Source organism: Ovis aries, chromosome 2 (genome assembly GCF_016772045.2).
Source record: "Ovis aries strain OAR_USU_Benz2616 breed Rambouillet chromosome 2, ARS-UI_Ramb_v3.0, whole genome shotgun sequence".
Taxonomy (NCBI): domain Eukaryota; kingdom Metazoa; phylum Chordata; class Mammalia; order Artiodactyla; family Bovidae; genus Ovis; species Ovis aries.
Genome location: NC_056055.1, coordinates 156,960,260 through 156,981,250, shown reverse-complemented (window position 1 = coordinate 156,981,250; position 20,991 = coordinate 156,960,260). Strand labels below are relative to the sequence as shown.

At 40.7% G+C, this 20,991-nt stretch overlaps 2 protein-coding genes across 31 annotated transcripts in view; one reads left to right on the top strand and one right to left on the bottom strand.

Annotated features, from left to right (window-relative positions):
* Positions 1-12,676, top strand: part of FMNL2 (formin like 2) — a 328,394-nt gene extending 315,718 nt beyond the window's left edge. For 3 of the 16 annotated variants that reach the window (XM_060409919.1, XM_027964960.2, XM_042243860.1), the window contains 6 exons: positions 418-581; positions 1,525-1,626; positions 4,241-4,339; positions 5,072-5,195; positions 8,771-8,817; positions 10,623-12,676. In XM_060409919.1, the coding sequence (XP_060265902.1) occupies positions 418-581; positions 1,525-1,626; positions 4,241-4,339; positions 5,072-5,195; positions 8,771-8,817; positions 10,623-10,661 (575 nt within the window). In that variant the 3' untranslated portion in view covers positions 10,662-12,676. Of the gene's footprint in view, positions 1-417; positions 582-1,524; positions 1,627-4,240; positions 4,340-5,071 lie in introns of all 16 variants that reach the window. The other 13 variants (XM_060409918.1, XM_027964957.2, XM_042243858.1 and 10 more) reach the window with 6 other exon arrangements.
* A 1,370-nt stretch (positions 12,677-14,046) lies between these two features.
* Positions 14,047-20,991, bottom strand: part of PRPF40A (pre-mRNA processing factor 40 homolog A) — a 63,394-nt gene continuing 56,449 nt past the window's right edge. For all 15 annotated transcript variants that reach the window (XM_012137139.5, XM_027964945.3, XM_027964946.3 and 12 more), the window contains 2 exons: positions 20,376-20,507; positions 14,047-19,093 (listed from right to left, as the gene is read on the bottom strand). In XM_012137139.5, coding sequence (XP_011992529.1) covers positions 19,001-19,093; positions 20,376-20,507 — 225 coding nt within the window. In that variant the 3' untranslated portion in view covers positions 14,047-19,000. The remainder of the gene's footprint in view (positions 19,094-20,375; positions 20,508-20,991) is intronic.

Below are 20,991 nucleotides of genomic sequence, written 5' to 3'. Positions count from 1 at the left end.
AAGGAACCTCTGAGCCTATAGGCTAAGCAATAGGTTATCACATCCAGTAAGAGGAGTGGAATAGTTGGAAACAAACACAAGATTTGGGGTCCGTTATTTGTTATCCAGACTCCATCTCTGCCACCTCCTAGCTTGTGACATGAGGAAGCCCGTGTGACTTCTTCGTGCTGCTTTTCCTCGTCAGCAACGTGGGCTGATGGTACAAATGAATTAGTGCATATAAGGGGTTTACTGCAGTGCTTGATGGTGAGCGCTTAGTAAATCCCTGCTATGGAAGCCTCTCTTCACTGAAGACTGGAAACCAGATCCCAGGCTCTTGCATAACCCTGGTAGCCCACTGAGGAGTCGGCTTCCCAGTGAGAATTCACTGTGGCTTTGACCTTTCCCACTGAAGTCACCTTGCTTTCCCTACTTCAGTGTCCCTCGAGAATGTTTTACTGGACGTCAAGGAGCTGCAGAGGGGCATGGACTTGACCAAGAGGGAGTACACCATGCATGACCACAACACGCTGTTGAAGGAGTTCATCTTCAACAATGAGGGGAAGCTGAAGAAGCTGCAGGACGATGCCAAGATTGCCCAGGTCAGTGTCTGTGTCCCCGACCTCCGTGAAGAAGAAGGAATTGGATTCCGTAAAGCCACCTGGGGTCCTGTCCTGACAATGGGGGGTAAATTCCCCTCTGTCTGCTGAGGATAGATACCCTGTGTAACTGTGCTCAGCAGGGATAGGGTCTTTCTGCATTTGTGCCTGGAGATGTCCCTGGCCTGCTCATTGTCCTCTTCTAATCTGAGTTTTTCTTGAGGCCCACCCCTGCTTCCCATCCATCCCTAGGCTCCCTTTACCATGAGTCCTGTATTCAGTTCACCTCAACCAATACACGTCTGGCCTGTGCTCAGCAGAGCAGTGTTTGCAGTGTGTTGGGTTTCTGTGGGACTTGACCTTGCAATCTTTCGCCACACTGGGGGTCAAGTTACGTACTTGAGAAGCAGCCAGAGTGGACTGGACACCATCACAGAAAGGGGAGGCTGTGTCAGGGGAACCCAGGAAGCAGACGTGTTGGGCTGGCTCCCGTGTGAGGCTGGCTGCCTTGTGTCCCAGGAGGATTTGGGCAAAGACATGAGTGCCCTGCTGTGGGACCCCTGGAAGGAGTGTGGAAGCAGTGAGCTGGAGTCTGACCAGTTTCTAAGGTCCCTTCTGACTTGGTCGACTTTAAGGAGTCCTCCCATGGCCTGAGGACACTCTTGTAAGGAGAAGCTCCTCGTGTATGTGTGTCTGTGTGTGTCTGTGTGTGTGACTGTGTGTGTGTGTCTGTGTGTGACTGTGTGTGTGTGTGTGTGTGTGTGTGTCTGTGTGTAAAGTGGCAGGAGTTCCCAGGGATGGCTTTGGGTTGCCTTAACACAGGCTGTGGAGAATCATGGGAGGTGAGGGAGAGCAGAGGCCAGAGAGTTGCAGGGGCCCCTGCAGCTCTTTCCCAAGTTCACATGCTGGAAAAAATGACATTTAAGAGAAATTCACTTTTTCACAGGATGCCTTTGATGACGTGGTGAAGTATTTTGGAGAAAACCCCAAGACGACACCCCCGTCTGTCTTCTTCCCCGTCTTTGTCCGGTTTGTGAAAGCCTATAAGGTAAACCGGTGTCTGTCAAGCCTCCCCTGTGTAACTGTGCTCAGCAGGGACAGGGTCTTTCTGCATTTGTGCCTGGAGCTGTCCCTAGCCTGCTCATTGTCCTCTTCTGATCTGAGGTCTTCACCCTTTGTTCTTGAGGCCCACCCCCGCTTCCCGTCCATTCCTAGGCTCCCTTTACCATGAGTCCTGTATTCAGTTCACCTCAACCAACACACGTCTGGCCTGTGCATTATTTCTTGAGCGGGTGCCTTCCTGGAGCTGCACTGCAGTCTCGAGCTCTGCAGGGGCCTGCCCCGGGGCTTCAGGCGGCAGATCTGGGTGGGGAGGACGAGATGCGAATTCTGGCCCTGCTGCTGAGGCCCTCAGACTGTCATGCTCTCTGTTTCTACCTACCCAGCCAGGAGCTCAGCCCCCAAACAAAAGCCTTTGGCTATCGCATGGGGCGAGGGAGACCCAGGACCATCCAAAGCCATCTTTGGAAGCTGCTGCGTCAACTGTCACCCTTGCAGGCAGGTCAAAGGACTGAGAAACCCAGGCCTCCTATGGAGTTGTGAAGCAGGTTGGGGTAGGAGGAGTGAGCCTCAGTATCATAGCCGAGGTCACGGACAGCCTGCTGGTGCTGGGCACGCCCACGACCACAGGCCTCTGGACAGCACTTCCCTAATTGTGGGCTGAAAGGTGGCTCTTGGAAGGGTAGTCGCTCCCTGTTTCCTTATCTGGACCCATAATGGCCCTTCCTTTAAATGGGAGGCCCTCTGTGACACACCCATATACCTTGAGACCATGGTTTTGAAAAAGCGCATGACTCAGATCTGTGTCAGAAAAATGTGTCCAATGAGAAAGGAAGCCAAGGAGAGCATTACGAGATTTCAGTGCTCAGCTTTCCAGATGGAGCAGTGGTAAAGAATCTACCTGCCAATGCAGGAGGTACAGGAGACGCAGGTTAGATCCCTGGGCAGAGAAGATCCCCTGGAGGAGGAAATGGCAACCCACTCCAGTATTCTTGCCTGGAGAATCTCATGGACAGAGGAACCTGGTGGGCTACAGCCCATGGAATTGCAAAGGGTCAGATATGACTGAGCACAGACGCAAGTGCTCAAGAAGACAGTGCGGCTTCCACTCTCCAGGCTTGCCTGCACGCTCACCTGGGTGATGTTGGTGGAGGAAGGAGGAATGTGATGGTGGAGTGGGGAGGGATGTGACAGGGGAGTGGACATTTCTGAAAAATGTGATGGGAAGCAGTGAGTCACTTCACCATCCTGATGGCTTTGGAGAACCACCCCTGGGCCTTTTCACTGAAACCCGTGAGGTTCCCGCTATTCAGCCCTCTTCTCTCAGCATGGCTTAGTGTAGTGGTGATACGACCAGCAGCAGGAAGGCTTCCCCTTGTGTATGTGAGGGTGGGCACAGGCACAGCATCGGGTCCATGTGCGTGATCCCAGGGGCTGTGAGCAGTGAGAAGGGCTGGGCACCGGGCCTGCTGACCGAGGTGCTCTGCTGCTCCCTGGCTCAGGGGTAGAGATGGCTTGAGCTAGCTCTGGTTATGAGCTGGGACCATGTTTCTTCACATGAGAAATTATAAGTCTAAGGTCTAAAGAGAAAATATATGCTGTTTACAAATGCATGATCCAAGCTGGGAAGAGGGGTTGGTCTCCATGTCTGGAGAAAAGGAAGAGGTGCCACTCTTGGTGGTCTGTGGGGTATCACAGGTCAGAGCTTCTTAGCACGTTCCTTCCATGTTATCGTTTCTCCCCGGGGTCCTGTTCACTGGCTCCGTGAGGCACTTGTCAGGCAGGGTTGCAACCAGATGTTCTACTTGCCCAAACACACTACATAGATAATAACTGCCTGGCCTGACACTGACCGAGGGACTTGGTGGGCAGATGTTAGGATTTTAGGATGTTTTCTCTTCTGAAGTGTGAACCGAAGTGAAACTTGAGACGAAAGCAACAAAGATGAAAATGTAAAGTTTATTACTGATGAAAGCTGGTTTGGAGGATAGGGTGTGCCTCTGTGAGTTCATACTTCAGCCCTGAATTAGATGATTTATCACTGCACAGCTAGACTATTAGAAGTAGCTGAGGGAGGCTGGATTCCAAAGAGAGGATGCTTAGAGGGCTGAACTGAGGTCGACCTGTTAGATTTCTTGTCCCTAATCTGTCAACCTTGCCGCTGCCTCACTTGGAAAGGAGTGAGGAGGGAGTCCAAGAGTGTCACTCAGTGAGGCCCCTGAGGAAACAGGAGGCCAGGGGTGGAGGTTTTCCCCTAAGAATGGGCAGAAGGAGAGGAATCTGAGACCTTCCTTTCAGAGAAACTGTAGGGAGGGGAAGTCCCCACACATCTGTGAGAAAGACTAGGAAGCGGCTTGAGTAGGGAGAGGACCATCGGGAAAGGAATTTTCTGAAAAAGGTGAATCTCAACTACGAGTTTTGAAGAGGTGTGATATAGACTGATGGCAAAACCCCACAGTCACTGTAGGAATAAAGTGTAGAGCTTCTACAGCTTCCCTTCACTCTCATTCCTGCCTAAGGAGCCGCTCAGAAGGGCTTTTTAAAAGTCTTGACTGCTGGCATTTCCAGCAACATAATCTTCTGCTTCTTTTGATTTCACCCAGCAAGCAGAAGAGGAAAATGAGCTGAGGAAAAAGCAGGAACAAGCGCTCATGGAGAAGCTCCTGGAGCAGGAAGCTCTGCTGGAGCAGCAGGACCCAAAGGTGAGACGTGCCAGGCTCCAGCCGTGGTCCTCGTGTGAGCAGGGTCCTGATGGCTCCATGGAGGCACGCGGGCGAGAGGGGCTGGGACAGGATGCTTCAGTTCCTTCTTGGGCTTGGAAACTTGGCATGTGGATGCTTGCTCACTCCTTACTTGTTCAGCCATCACTGGAATGAGGCTGAGAGCATGTTTGTATAGCGTTTCCAAGTTTATAGAGATAGGGAACTTAAATCTTGGTTGGATGTAGAGAGACCATCCCAGGTAACCTGCTGACTGAACAGCGAAGTGTCCGCGAAGGGGAAGGCTTCTCAGGGTCGCCATTGGTGCTGGCCTTGATTGGGGGCAGGGCTTTGTAAGGAGGAATGGGAGAGAGCATTCTAGGGAGGGAAACAACACAGGTGGAGACCATGATGAAGGCTGGCAGGTCAGAGTATTTTTCATCAGGATCCTCTGCACTGAAGTGTAACAAGTCAGTGGCTATTACTAGCTGCCTTTTGTTGCCATGGGATCCGGCCTTCCTGTGGCTGCCAGTTTGTGTGTTCTTTGTGAAAAAGCTTTCATTCCCAGAAACTTCCTATGTTTTCTTCTGCTGAGCAGTGTGTTGGGATGGTGCTGTCTGTGCTTCAGACTGAGGCCGCTTGTTAGTCACAAAATGCTCAGATCCAGTTTGGATTTTCTCGGACCTCCAGTGGGTGTTGGTCTCATTAATCTTTGCCATTCTTTTTTCTTCTCAGTCGCCTTCCCACAAATCAAAGAGGCAGCAGCAAGAATTAATTGCTGAATTAAGAAGGCGGCAAGTTAAAGATAATAGACATGTATACGAAGGGAAAGATGGTGCCATTGAAGATATTATCACAGGTAAAAGCTACTTCCTCATTGTGGCCCATGGAGATCCCACTGGCCTGACTGTTTCTGGACCATTTGCAGATTTTGCTACTGCTTTTGTCCAGGGTTTACAAGTTCTTCAGTTGATTTTATCCAGACACAGAATTACAGAGAAACTCCATGCTAGTGTTTGAAGTATGTTTATAGTAACCTGTATACTGCCTGTCAAAGAGCTCCAACATTCTCTCTGAAACAAAGAAACAAAAATCTGTTTCTCAATATCATGTATCGGTATCTCAATATCATTGGAACCCTGAATATCATTCACCGGGGCTCCTCCTTCTAATGATGTCCTGTTGTCTTAGATTTGTCCCCACGCTCCATTTTCTCATTCATGGCCACTTCTACCCATGGACAGGGCCCATACTATACTAACCGCAGTCAATGCGTGTGTTTTCAACATGCTCTTCAAAAGCCTTTTTACTCATTCAAAGTAAGTGAAGATGCTAGGAAATCAGTGCTTTCATGAGGATGGACCAACAGGTCAAAAGCCCAGAGGGATGAGGAATGGTCATTCTCTCGGCTAGAAATCGTGACTAACCCAGCTTGGTTCTTGTCTGATTAAGTTATAGCCTAATGCTTTCTGCTCAAACCGACTCTTCAGAGTCTCTACATTCCCTGTTAAAGATGGGGGCAGTAATTTGGGGCAGTGGCTACAAGTGACTGCCTTTTCATGTTTGTTACCTAAAGTTTCTCACCTTCTAAGATACTTAACACTTTTTGGTAGGAAATGTTACACAAAAGTGTAGAGGAAACTCTGTAAAAGTATAGAGAACAGTACCCATCACCAGTCAGTAGTTTCCAGCTCATGGCCAATTTTGTTCCATATCTGCTTCTACCTGTTCCCTTGGGGTTATTTTGAAGCAAATCCAAGACATGTAATTTCATTTAGAAGTATTTCCATATAATCTTTGAAAGATAAGGTCTGTTTAGTAAAACAAGCATACCCACAGGGCCATTATCACATACCTCTGAAACGCAGAGTTCCTTAAAAAAAAGCCAATCATTATTCATATTTCCTTAATTGTCCTAATTTTTTAAAAAAAATATAACTCTCCAGACTTTTGATTTCTCATTTCTTGTTAATAGCTTAGTCAGCATTGAAAATAGGGATTACAAAATGGCCAAGTCAGGATTTTTTACCATCACAGACCCAAAGAAATAAACTAGGAGAATGAATCACTAAAAAAGGAAGTCAATAAATAATTACTTGTCCAGAGTAAACCAGTGTGAGAAGTGGAATAGGTAAGTGGCTGATGAAAGTGCCAGTGTCTGCAGGGTACACACGTGTTCTGTACCTTTGTGCCTGCCAGTGTCTGTCCACCCTGCAGTGGCTGGCAGGTGGCTCCCAGATAAAGCTTCCTTGTCTAGCATCTCTCCTTGCCTCCTCTGCATGGAGCGAGAAGCTCTGCTCTGAGCAAGACCAGGACAGATCTCCTTGGGTAAGCACTGTTGTAGCCTCAAGGCCACAATGGGGTTGACTTGTAGGTAGAGGAGCATCCAGCCGTGGCACATTAAGAACTCAGAGCTCCGTTTTCATCAACCTGTCCTCCAGCTTAGCGACACTGGCTCATAAAATGTACAGTTTCTATTTGCCTGACCTGATCTACCATAGGAGGTAAATAAATATGTTTATGGAGCAGTTTTTTTTTTCTTCTGCTTGGGCTATTTTCCATGATTTACTCAACCCTGCCCCAGATTGAGTAAAGACTGAGTAACTCTTCTAGGCTTTTTGAACTCACCTGGGTGCATATTATATATTGCCTTCCCCGTTTCCTGCTCCCCTCCCTCACCCTTCCCCCAGGTATAATTAACAAAGCACTAACCATGTACTAATGCAGTAGATTGTGGCTTCTTACTCTCTTCTGTTTGTCTTGTTTGACTGTTATTTCAATGCAGTGCTGAAGACTGTGCCCTTTACTGCTCGCACCGCCAAGCGTGGCTCTCGATTTTTCTGCGAACCTGTTCTCACTGAGGAATACCATTACTAAACTATGACTCTTTCTCGCCTGCTGCTCTTAAAAGGTTGCTGTGGGTTTCTTGACCTCTAACGCCCCTGTGTGTGTGTCAGGCCTACCCAGCAGTCTAGCATGGAACTGCCATCTCCACTGTGTTGTATTTTACGTTGTCTTCATGCTGCATGGTTTCTCATTTCGGTCACAATTGCTGACTCACTAGCATTTTTAATACACCCTGAACCCACATGACTGGGATGGTGTGTGCCAGTTGAATTAATACAGTTACATATAGAAATTTTCAGAAAATGGAACGCTTCTTTGAGAGTCGGGGGGGATGAACTAGGTTGCTTGTAAGATTTTGAGGCTAATATCTTTCAACACAAAATGACAGTCACCAATAACAGTAATTATTGTTCCTACCATTTATTGAGCACTTTCTGTTTTGGAATAGATTTATATAGATATTAAACCGACCTTTTTGTGCGCAGCTTGCTTTGATAGTAAAACGAGCTGCTGTACAAGCTCTCAGGAATACAAAGTGCTCTACAGATGCAAAATGATTTGCAGAAGGATCTGTGAGGTACACGCACCTGTAAGCTGGATCTGAAGTGCCGTATGTAGTTCGTAGCCATCATCCAGTGTGGTGGAGCTCGTGGTACAAGCTAAACTCAGGGAGCTCTTTAGATCGAGAGGCCTGTATAAGCTGAAATAGGTAGCTTGATATTCACTTTTTCCTTCTGAGTGTCATGACCAAGTTTCAGCTGTCAGCAGTTCCCTGTTGGAGCAAGGCTGTGAACTAAGCAATGAAGATAAAGGCTTGGGAGACCCCACTGTCTTCTCATTCATGCTTATTCACTGGTGGCTCTGTTCCATGTCAAACCCAGGGCATTGCTACTGTGATGAGCTCATATCTGGATCTGCTTCTTTGGTCAAGATGGTGGCTACATGTTCATAGAAAATGAACATGTTTATTGGCATGTGCTACTGTTCTTGAAAATAAAAGAAAAACATGATCAAACTTTCCCAAGAAATGAGCCTAGGCTTAGTTTCTGAAGGCTGAATAAGGAATAAACTTCTCTGATGATTAGAAAAGTGACAAAGGAAAGACATACTCTGAGTGTATGAAATAGCCACTCTTTGACTGCCATGCTGAGATTGACATGGAACTGGTTACATGTTTAGTTTGTGGCGTTCTCTTATCTGAATTGCACTTGTTATGTATGCTCCTGTGTCTCAAGATAATGAAGGATGTGGTATGTTGTTGCCTGTTCTGTGGTGTGCCTACTCACCAGTACTTATTAACAAGGCTAGAGACTGTTATCTACTTGACTGAGGTTGTCAGCTTTGCTGCCGGACTGTTTTTCTGGAGCCAAACTTCAAAGCAGCTTGGATCTGGGTGGTCAGAGCTGGGTGGGAAGGCATGCTCGCCCTTCCCTTGTTTTCTCTAACACTTCTTGTAGTGTGGCTTCCTTTCTTCTTCTGTTGGCTAACATGCCCGGGAATGTTATTCACAAAGTTGAATTGCTTTCCATTTTCATCCCATTTTTACTTAACCATCATTTTGTGTTTTTGTTTTTTTTTTCTGTTTAGCTTTAAAGAAGAATAATATCACTAAATTTCCAAATGTTCACTCGAGGGTAAGGATTTCTTCTAGCACACCGGTGGTGGAGGATACACAGAGCTGGCAAGCATCACTTTTTACTTAGCTTCCTCCTCTCTCTGTATGCAGATCAATGATTTCAATCTCTGGCTGAGGGTAATACTGGTGAGAGTCTGAGCAGGGAGAAGTCTTTGCACCTCACATTCCAAAGATGTGAGGCTAAGCCTCTCTGTTGGACTGTTTGGTCTCCTGCTGTGTTCTCACATGTGATGGCTTGGGGAAGGGTATTTGATGGTTATACTTACTTTGGGTGTGAGGCTGTCCTTCCCTTAACCCCTTCTTGACTTTTAAGTTACTCGGTGAACCCCATTTTGATCCAAAGAAATTGATTGAGACCAAGTCCTGGCCAGGGAACATGTATAGTCTCTAAGAAGGATTAGGGTTTTTAGAACTAATTGCTCTGAGGACTCAGGAACCATGAAACTGCAGGTCACTGCATATCCTGAGCCAGAAATGGAATTGTGACCTCCATTACCACTCTGGGTGAGGAAGCAAAGGCTTGAGAACATTATTAGGCATGCAAAACCATTCTTGGCCTGAATTTAGGAGTAGGGCAAGGTCAAATTCCAGTGAGTCAGGAGCTTATAGGGTGGGGACAGGGCTGAATTGAGCTGAGCACTCACTTAGCTCTGGCTTATTTTGCCATGTGAGAATTAAATGGGCCCAAAACCAGTTTTCCAAGAGAAGTCAAGAAACCTTGGTTTTTATGTTAATTCCCAGTTTAAATTTCTAGGAAACTGTATTTAAAAATTTAAGGTGTCGGCCAAACATCTTGTGGACCAGCTGTGGCCCATCCATTTTCAATCTGAGCAGTGAAGGGTTAAAAAGATGAACTGTTTTAATTCTCATTCCCCTTTCTAAAGATAGGATTTTTTTCTAAACAGAAATCAACAATACTAAGTTGATGAAAGGGAAATACATACTAAACAGAACAAGGGGAAAAGGTATGAAGCCTGCTTTTTCCTTTCAGTGTGTTCTGACTCCATTAAATGGAGGCTACCCTGCCTTATTCGAGAAAGCATGCCTTCATATGCAGAGTGCTTACTAAAATCCGTCTTGTGCGTCTCATTCATTCCTTCAACTTGCTTGAACTGATGTGCAGTGGTTGATTCATTCAAGCGTTTTGTTGTTAGGAATCCTGCCATTCACTGGCAGTACAAATTGGGGAATCCAAGAGGGCCCATACAATCTTTACCCTCTGATGAAAAACACCTTGGGTGGCAGGAAAGAACGTTTAGGAATGGAGTGTTATTTTGATTTAGTGATTGCTTTTGTTCAGTGGTTGACTGATATATCTGATTCACAAAATAAACTGACCTCAGCTCATTTTAATGGAATAATACTGGAAGCCGTGGCTGCAGACTAGGTTTAAGCTCTTTCCTTAATTAAAATCTCAGGACAAGGCAGTCTGTTGTCTTGCAGTTTAAAATTCATTGCAAGTGTTGGTATTCACGTTCTCAGAAAGAAAAATGACTACTAATAGCTACTTCCCAATGGAAGAAACATGTCAAAATGACATTGGCTAGACTCTCTGGCCAGTGACAGAAGTACTCTACTTGTATTAATAAAAGAGCCAGAATCACACCAGTATTACATGCTGTTTTGCTTGACTGTAAATATCAAGGGCCAAGTACATGTTTTTGGCTCAAATTCAGTTTGAAGGGCCCATTAGCTGACTCTTCTACACAAGCTGCTTTGATTGGCTGCCAGCTGCCCTTTGTCTTGCTTAGACACATGGTATTACAGATTGCAATTCTCTAATTGGTGCTCTCCTCTTTACAGATCTTAGAAACCAGCCATACAGACGAGCCGATGCGGTGAGGAGAAGTGTTAGGCGGCGCTTTGATGACCAGAACTTGCGTTCTGTTAATGGTGCCGAAATGACCATGTGAACCAGAGACCTGCTTGTATGAATAGAGGGTGTGCGTGAATGAAGATGTCCATGTGAACTTTCTGTGCTACCATTTAACTGCAGCCTTGAACATAGATAAAATATTCTAAGGGCTCAGATTTAGCAAACACATAGCAATTTTTAAATGATGGGCTCTGCTTTCAACCTTTGTTAACAAGTGCCTAAAAGTGGAAGTACCTGCTCAGATTAATCAAAGCAATAGGATTTGATTTGGTTAGTATCTTTTTACACCAGTTTGTTATTTTTTAACCAAAATACAAATTTCATATTACATTCATTACCTGCCATTGTGATTGTCCCATGATGGCCCATGCTGGTTTCCTGTAAGTTGTAAATAACACGGAATGCATCTGCTGTGGGCTTCCTTTGCTGTCTTTTAAGAAGTTAATTTTGTTTTAGCCATACCTGTCAACTTGGTATTTTTAAGGGCTTGCAGCACAGAAGGAAAAAGTCATGTGATAAATTCCTTTTGTCTGTACCCAAGCCCCAGCCAAGTACAAATGGGATATAACTGCAGTGGCACAGAAGTCAGTCAACTTGTTTCACATTCTGCTTCTGTGCTGGGGCACGATGCCTCATGAGATATTCATCGGTATGAATGAGACCATACGATGGCATACAGATATTGTACAAGACTTATTTGCAGTACTGTGTTCTTCAGCTAGAGGCAGCTTTTAAAAAATACAAATGTTTATTAATTACCACTAAAATTAACATCTCAGTAATCAGTATTAGGACTTCTGAGGACCACTATGGGTCAATCCTGAGAATAGAAATCAGTGCCTTGCTAGCCAGGGAGAAGTTCACTAGCTCTATGAACAAGCATTCAAGATTTACTTCCGCTAGCAGAGTAGTGTTAGTAACCTGGCCTTATCACTCTGACAATCGCAGGGTTCCCCCCTCCTTCTTTTTGTAGGTTGGATTAGATATATTTGGCATCGCACATCAGAGCTAATAAATTCTTGTACTTCCCAGACTACCTTGTGGGGAATTGCAATTAAATTGCTGAATTACATTGGTATTAAGCTTAAATGATATGTAATGGCACTAAATGGCCAACAAAGCCACTGTTGTTGTTCCTTCATCTCTGGCAGGGCACTTGATCCAAAGTCAAAAACTGGACTGAAGCTAATTTGTAATTTTCATCACACACATTCTGCTTCTGGCTTACCTTATTGGTACATTACACCAGTATATTAATTGTAAAGTTTATTGTATAGTATTTAACCACTGAATTTCTTATTTTATGTTGTGCTCATGTGAACTCCTTGGTGAAGGTCCCATTTCCCTTGGATAATGTGTAGTTATATATCTCTTTTTAAATGTACAGATATTTTGCTATGAAATCGGTGCAGTTTTTTATGGTTTTTACACTTCTCTTTAATTCCCACCTAAGCCTCTGGGTAATATTGTAAATATTGTTTAAAAATGCATCAGCCTATGCTATACAATCTGAATGTTATTTTAACTTATAGGTTTTTTTTTTAATATATATTTAACTTCAAGGACAGTTTAGGGATCAGTTACCACATTTCACTTTAGCGTTATCTATTTACAAAAAGATTAAACTGCCACCTGCTAGCACATTGTCATAATGTGTACTTTAAAAAAGAACATGCCAAGATTGTGTCTGACTCATTCAACATTTCATTTTGATGAAGAGTGATTTGACCATGAGATTTAACACAAATAGTTGGTCCTTTACCACAAAGCAGCTGTTTTCCAAAGCTCAATACTGATGAACATATGTTAAAATGGGCTATTTATTAATCTACAAATAGACAATAATATTGGCATGTCCTTTTCTGTTTGTCTCTTAATGGGCCTGCTTCTTAGCAATATTAGAAATGTTTTATAAAAGCAGTTCATGTTACTTTCCTGGTCTTTTCATGGCATATGAGCAAATAAACTATTTACACTACTATCCTGTACTGTGTTGTAGTCTTTCAGTGTACACCTCAGCGGGTTTTATGTGCCAGTTTTCACGCATACTCTTTTATCTTCTAGTGTGCTTGAATTCATAACCTAAATAGACTTGGTAAAATGTAAGGAAAACTCCTCCTTCTACAAAACTCCTGGTCACTTGCTGTACGGAACGTAGGAACCAAGCAGATTTTAGTATTGAGTATTTTAGCATGGAGATTTAGTATCTCCAGAATCCTAGTTATGAATTTATTCCTTCCAGAGAAAAAGCACTTTCTTGGTGAGATACTGCCTCTCAACATTTGTATATTCAGTCTACTAGTGGATTGCAGATAGGCACCAAGCACCGAAAACATCTGTGCATGCGTGTGTGCGCACGCACACACAGATATTTGTCATTCCAAGTCACCAGAGTATATTCTTAATATATTCATTTAGTATATTTTTTTAGGGAAGCAAATGAATTTATAGTTTAAGAAAGTGTCCAAGTGGTTTAAAAAACAAAGGGGCATGAATTAAGTCTTTATTGTGATAATCTGGAACCAAACTTGCAATATTCCCAAAGTAGACTTGTAGCTGAAACTTTTAAAACAAAAAAAAGTTAAAATTATTAAGACTCTTGTTTGTTTTGTACCAGAAGTGCCTCATGGTAAAGGAAATCAGGTCATTAGTATTCTGTCAGGATATTTTCAAGAATAAACTAGAGCAATAAGTTAAAATGAGGTGGATATGGTTAGGTTTTGGAAATTTATCAGTAGCACCCATTTTTAAAGATTCTTCTAATGACTCAGAGGTAAGTCTATTTGTTTTTCACTCCCAATCTTTGCAACTAAAACTCTGTATCTTAATCCAATAAAAGTCACTGCCAATGACACTGCAGTGAATGTCCAGCAACCCTGCTCACTTAACAGTGCTCAGTGGTTAATGGAACTTGACATCCACCACTGACTCTGCTGGTTCAACATACTGGATTTTGTAGAATCACCTAATTTTACACTGTGAAATATACTTTCACAGTACTAGATTTACAATTCACATCTATTAATTTTAAATTTGATAAAATGAAATTCTTAGCCCTAATACATGTTTTTATCAGAAATGTGTCCACAGACAAATAGTATACTATCAGCCCACTTTGTGCCAAAGGATTAATCTTCCACTTTTTCTAAACGAATACTCCCAACTATTGCTAAGAAAAAAATCTGAAGCAAGAAACAAATGCATGGACAAATGTTGATATACTTTTTTTGTTCTAACTTTTTATAAAGAAAAGCAAGTATTAACATTGAGAAAACAACGTGGGCATATCACCCCACAGCACAGAACTGCTGCAACGACAGTGCTTAAAGGAAAAGGCTGACACAGATCCAATTTAGTAGATATCATTTTTCTAATAAATTATATTTATTTACAAAAGGTCTACTTTTATATAATTGAAGTTCTTTACATCAGAACAATATATGAACAGAAGAGAAAATCTGGTAAGTACAAACACAAAGTAGAAACCTTGTTCCTTGTTATTACTCACCTTTCAGAAACAAGTCTTCATTTTAGTTGTAGAGGTAGGCAAGAGAGCAACACCTACCAAAAAAGTGTGCAGGCAGGACCGAAAAAAAAAAGATTGTAATTACCACATTTAGATACCCCCCAAGACAGCATAAAAGAAGGGCATCAAGAAATGGCTTAGTTTGAATATGGTGTGAGATTACACAGCCACTTTGTTTCAGTCTGAATGAAAACTGGAGGTAAGCTAGTTCCCCTCAAATGCAAACATCAACCTTAAACCTAGGACAAATTACCATCAAGTTAAGTATCAATCACAAATAATGATGAGATGGCCTTGAACTAGATCATACTGACTCACAAGAACAGTTTTTATATAGTGATTTTTTAAAAAGCATAAAAAATTCACTGCAATTAAGAAACTTAAGCCAGATAGAGAAACCCAGTATGGTTGGGAGGGCTAGGGAGAGTATGTGGATAACTGGAGCAAAATCTTCCCCTTCCTAACTCACCTTTAAGTCAGCTCCAGTAGCACTGCAAGTGCATACATGCCCTGTCACTATCATTCACCTGTTTTGTCAAAAATGGCCTGAAATGATTAGTTCTCAGAACTTAAAATAGGAATTTTGTCTAATTAGGGCCTTTAGATCAAGCTCTGATCTAAAGTCAAAAACTGGACTGAGGAGGAGCTAAAGGTTAGCTCCTCAAAAGTCACTACTTTCAAACCACTACTCTTGTAACAGAAGTATGTGTATGATATGAAAGAAGATATGCTTCAAATCATCACAGGGGATTGCCTTTCCTACTCAAAAACCACATGAAAAGTTGTATGTTCTCATATATAATAACCATTTGGACATTTCTGAAGGAATAGTTAAGACTGAGGCACAGTCACTAGAACGTCTCTTCACTGAACTTCAGTTAGTTTGGGGTTCAGTATGGTTTATTGCAATGATGCTTTTTCAAGCCCTTTAATACAGATGACGAGTACCACGGATGCTGGGTGAGCACATCTGTCAACTGATATTTTACTTTACATTCACTCAATAAATGCCTACTATGTGCCAGGCACTGTTCTAATTTGCATGACAGTGAGTGAAACACAAATCCTTGCCCCCAAGGAATCTGACCACCACCTACATCAAAATGGTGGAAAAACACAAATCCTTGCCCCCAAGGAATCTGACCACCACCTACATCAAAATGGTGGAAAAACACAAATCCTTGCCCCCAAGGAATCTGACCACCACCTACATCAAAATGGTGGAAAAACACAAATCCTTGCCCCCAAGGAATCTGACCACCACCTACATCAAAATGGTGGAAAAACTTAACAGCAAGGTAAGAATAAGGAAGGTAAGAATGATTAGATTGCTATACACCATTATTTGAACCATAGAATGAAACTATGAACTAAGAATGCATTTCCATGAAAATTACTTGGGATGTTACTTTGCTTTTCCTTCATGTAAAATGAGTCCTAGAAAATGTAAAAAAAAAAATTGACCTGCTATTGGGAGAGACTTCCCCCAGGGAAAAGAAAAAGTGATTTAAGATAAAGGAATTAATGTGCTTTGCCTCAATTTTGCTTTTAGAAGTGTTTATTTAGTTCTTTAGCTTTGCAATTTACATTTAAGTTACATAATCAACACCCTATAAACTCATTTAAAAAAATGCATTCATTACTCTTTGCTGGGTACTATTTGATGAGAAACTGCTCTCTCAAATAGTATCCAAGTTTTAAATAATCCTTAAATAAAGGATTTACCCCTATCTGGATGCAAAAATAAAAGTGGCTGCCTAGTCAGCACTCAGTTGATCATTAACACTGGAAGAAAACCAGGATCACCTAGGCAAATGATTCTTAACACAAGATGCAGGCCCCCTGGTAACTGAATGAAAACTATGGACCTTCTTTTCAGAAAAATGTATACAAATATTTGAAGTTTAACAGTCTTACTACTGTGAATTAAAAGACTGTTTTACTCTAGGCCAACCCCTTTCACACTATTGTTGTACACGGGGTGCAATTAGCAAAGATCAAGATGAAATGGCTGTGATACTTTGAGTATTTTCAGATTTACTGGGAGGCATAAAAATTATTTTCATTGTTGAAACACATGAATAATCTATAGGTTGACGCTCCTTTGGGTAATGATAATGAAATGGCATCACTATATTAAAAATGTTGGGACCACTGCTTTTATTTAAAAGTTTTATGTTGTTTAAATACACTTGGGAGAGGTGCAAAGAATTCTTCATATGTCATTAACTTTTTAAACCAATTCAATTTTTCCACATAGGAATTAAATACTGGAATTTTATACTGGAAGGAATAAAAAATATTTGAAGTCCTAATTTTGATTATTAAGCATGATATTAAATGTATTACTGAATTTAATCCAAGAGTGCATTAATATTAATGATAATGAGGGAAGATAAGCCCTTAACATTTACCTAAGTCTGAGGCTTAACTGAAAAGTATAAATTCCCTTTATCTGAATATAAACATACTTTCTGTTTGAACACATTTTGAACATAACTGTTCAGCTCTATTAAAACCAATATTCTAAGACATTTCAACTTTATTAGACTGAAGACCCAGAAACCTAATGAAATGGATTAAAGATATTCACACATAACTCTTATTTTAATAAAATCTACCCATCACCTATATCCCAGGCCATAGCATCTGTCTGGCAACTTAATGCCATTTGATGGGATCACTACAGGATTATAGTCACTTCAATTACATACTTTATAAAAACTACGTTGTAGTTTTGCTTTACAACTCATTAGCCTTGTTTTTAGGTCAAATAATTTTCATGGTTGGAACAATAAGGAAACTTGAGTTTGTACTGTCTTATGGGAATCTGAAGTTGTGATAAGATAGTATCTCTGTAATACAGAAAGTTAATTTGGAATATGCTAAATCATGTCAATAGTTTAATAGGAAAACTAAAAACTTTAAAGTTCTACTTTAAAAAATCATGATTCATGGAAGTAATTAAAAGTTTTACAGATTCTAAATTCTGTGAAACACCACCAATATTTCTGCCAATATCGTATGTAAATTTTACTTTGATGTCCAGGTTAAGTGTTTGACACGATAAGCAATATTAACTATTATTATGAAGGGGCCTCTGAAAATTAAGTCTAGGCAACTTGCCTGTTGATAAAGTTGTTATATGTTGTGGTTCTAATATACAATAGGAGACTAACGTCAAGCAAGAAACTGGCTTTGCATTTGTTGAAGATAGTGGTTTTTACTTTCTACAAAGTCATGTCATATTTCACAGCAGAAATATGACTTGGCATTGAGAAAAGTTCAGGACTCCCCCAGCCTTCTGCAGCTTTCAAGAGTGGATACTAGATTTAATTGAAACATAGGGGGCAGAGATGGGAAAAGTCATCCCAATATGTCCCACTTTCAAATTCATTAGGATGGTGAAGGGAAAATGAACTTTTTGTTCTTCTAAATCCCAACGTGAAACAGGATTGCCCCAAATGCCCAAAATAAAAAAATACCTAAGGTAATACCAAAGACTATGTGCTAAAATTTACTTATTTACTTAAAAAAAAAAAAAAAATCTCCTGCACTGAAGGAAAATAGTATAAATTACATTACCAACCTTCAAAAGTTAGCATGTAAAAAGTATTCTAGCTTCAAACCATTGCCTTTCTTAAAGTATTCTGTAGGAAATTCATAGATCAAAAACAAATAGAGGGGCCTGTATGATTTATAATATTCTTAAATATTAAAAAAGGAAAGTAACTTAGCTATGTGGGTTAGATAAAGCAAAATTTTAGGGGTTTAGTATCTTAACCTTTAAAGAATCATACAATTTTTTTTTCAGAGCTGAGCAGTAGAAATAAATACTAGTACACACTAGAAGAGAAGATTTAATAATTGATAAAAATGTACAAAAATATTCAAATCAGAAATGCTTTAGAATGTGTACCACGAAGTCAATACTTCTCAGTGAGTAGGGAAGGTAAAAGACTTCCTCAATGAAAAAAAGCAAGAGAAAGTTCGGATTAAAAAAAAAAAACTGTTAAAGAAATTGCTGAAGTCAACATTGATTTGTTTTAGACAAGGATATTGCAGCCATCACTTAAAGTTTGGTGGCACATTCTTTAGTAGGTCCTTAAGGCAATATATTTAAGCTAATTTACAATTTGATTTGATGTTAACTTTTTAAACATCACCTCAAAATAATGCCCTCACAGTAGCCTTTTCAAAATGTATTCAGATGTTCCATAAAAAATAATGGTGGCTTTATTATAGCAGTGCTGAGCAGCACCACTATAGTTAAGGGTCTACCAGGTTTCCATTATGAACACTTATTTCTGAGTTTACCATAAAAGATCATATCATTAACCAGTTGGGTAGTGCACAAAAAAGCAGTTTATCAGTTGCTGGTGCTTTTTTTTGTACTACTAGATATCAAAATTTTTCCATTATATCTTCAAAATCCAACTTCTATAAAGTAAATCAAATCACCTCATGACTTACACTTTAGAATAAAGTAGAGACACCTGCAGTTATCAGTAAATTGCCACCTTTAATCCATCCTGCAGTGCCCTATGAAAGGGTCACAGACAGACAGTTATGACTGTATGAAAATATGATTCTTGATACAGAATCAAAAGTTATTTTCAATTTCCTCTGCTTTTATAAAGTCCACAATAACAATACTTAAATGCACTTTTTTTTTTCCTGTGATATAATTAAAACCCAGTGTTATTTCAATTGAACTTAAAATAGAGTCCCTGGTCTGAATTAGACTTTAAATCATACTGTAAACATATTTGGTATAATTTATTGATCATCATCCAGTTGCTCCAAAAGGGTCCTTCTGCGCTTTTCCAATTCCCCTTCACTTAGTTCACTGCCAGAAGTATCCCAATTACCCTGAAAAACAACAATGAATACGATTGTGTCAGTACTCAAAAGGGTAAATAGTAGTGAACCTTTGAATAAAGAATACAAAATCTACATGGATTCTCTTCCACAAAAACTAAGGCATCACAGACTGATTAAAGACTGATTTCTTTCCCAAAAGCCTACTAATGAATTAACCAAATACTCCCTGGTTACTTGTGGAGTAAGTAACCAGGGGAGACAGTTCTCTCACAACGGAACTCTTCTAAGGTGTTTACTTTCAGTTTGATATGTAGATCAGGGAGAATAGTATGTATCCATTTCTTTTCCTTCCTTCTACATAACTGAATATGAATCATCTTATTTCCATTTAATGGAAGCTGGGTGTTCATTTTCTAAGTATTCTTCATTAATTTTTCAGAATCTAGGTTATCCTGTGCTTTATACTAAAGTATTATCTTTTCAGCATTATTATATTGTACCCAGAGTTATTAGGACAAGTTAGGCTGGAAAAACTTTAAAAACAACAAAAACCACACAAAACATTTTGAGAAGGAACTCAACTCTTCAAACATAGAGTGTTCACCTATATTTTCCATCACCCTTCAGGGATCCCATTTAATCTAATGTAAGGACACTTAAGTCACTAAGTAGGTACAGAGGAAATAATCATTCCTCACTAAAGATGTACATCAGACTCTTCAGTGCTGTTTGAAAACAAACACCTCTCCACCCTATTCCGACCGAAGGAGAAAATCCTAAGGGAGGACGAGGACTTACTACACAGCTTAAACTCTCAGTTGGTAGCTCAGAGGCATTATACTTGCTAAGCCCACAGAATTTGTGGCATGAAAGGCTTGTGTTATATGCTCTGCCACACACATACATATGGGGGAAAACTAAGGATTGACTATGTAATTCAATATTAAAACACTGGATTTGGCTTATAAGATCCCCTTTTGCCCTCACCTCTTCCCTCCCAAATGATTATTATTTCTAAAAGCTGTTGGAAAGCTACGTGTTGAAACAGGATTTACAACGATGCCATATCGAGGGAAAACCCAATTTGAGTTTCTTAAATTAGGCAGAAAACATCCATTGGCATTTCTTAATGAGAATGTACAAAGCTAGAACAACATATTCTTTCTTAGAGGGTTAAACAACAGTGACAGAATGCCATGTTATTTTTTTAATGAATATGAAATTTAGGATGCTTAAATTGGGTCACACATGATGACATACATTAGAAAACTGCTCTGTGTGAAAAGCAGCTAACTGGTAGATACAAAGAGGAAGAATTCTAAATTCTTACAGAATCCTTTCCAGTCTTTTTCTTAGGTGATTTGTGTTTTGATTCTGATCTTTGTCTAGTTCTGTCTTTTTCGCCTTCCCGGTCTTTTTCTTTTTTATCTTTTTCTCTTTCAGCATCTGAGTCTGGAGAGTCCTTTGTAAATAAAAGACAATGTTAAAATGGTTACTTTATTAAAATGCTATTAGGGAAAAAAACCTTGTATTGGTAATATTTAAGAACACCCACATTTAACATGGTATTTATGTATTCAGCAATACGTGAACCATGAACTTCCAGATGTTCATGCTGGTTTTAGAAAAGGCAGAGGAACCAGAGATCAAATTGCCAACATCTGCTGGATCATGGAAAAAGCAAAGAGTTCCAGAAAAACATCTATTTCTACTTTACTGACTATGCCAAAGCCTTGGACTGTGTGGATCACAACAAACTGTGGAAAATTCTGAAAGAGATGGGAATACCAGACCACCTGACCTACATCTTGAGAAACCTATATGCAGGTCAGGAAGCAACAGTTAGAACTGGACATGGAACAACAGACTGGTTCCAAATAAGAAAAGGAGTACGTCAAGGCTGTCTATTGTCACCCTGCTTATTTAACTTATATGCAGAGTACATC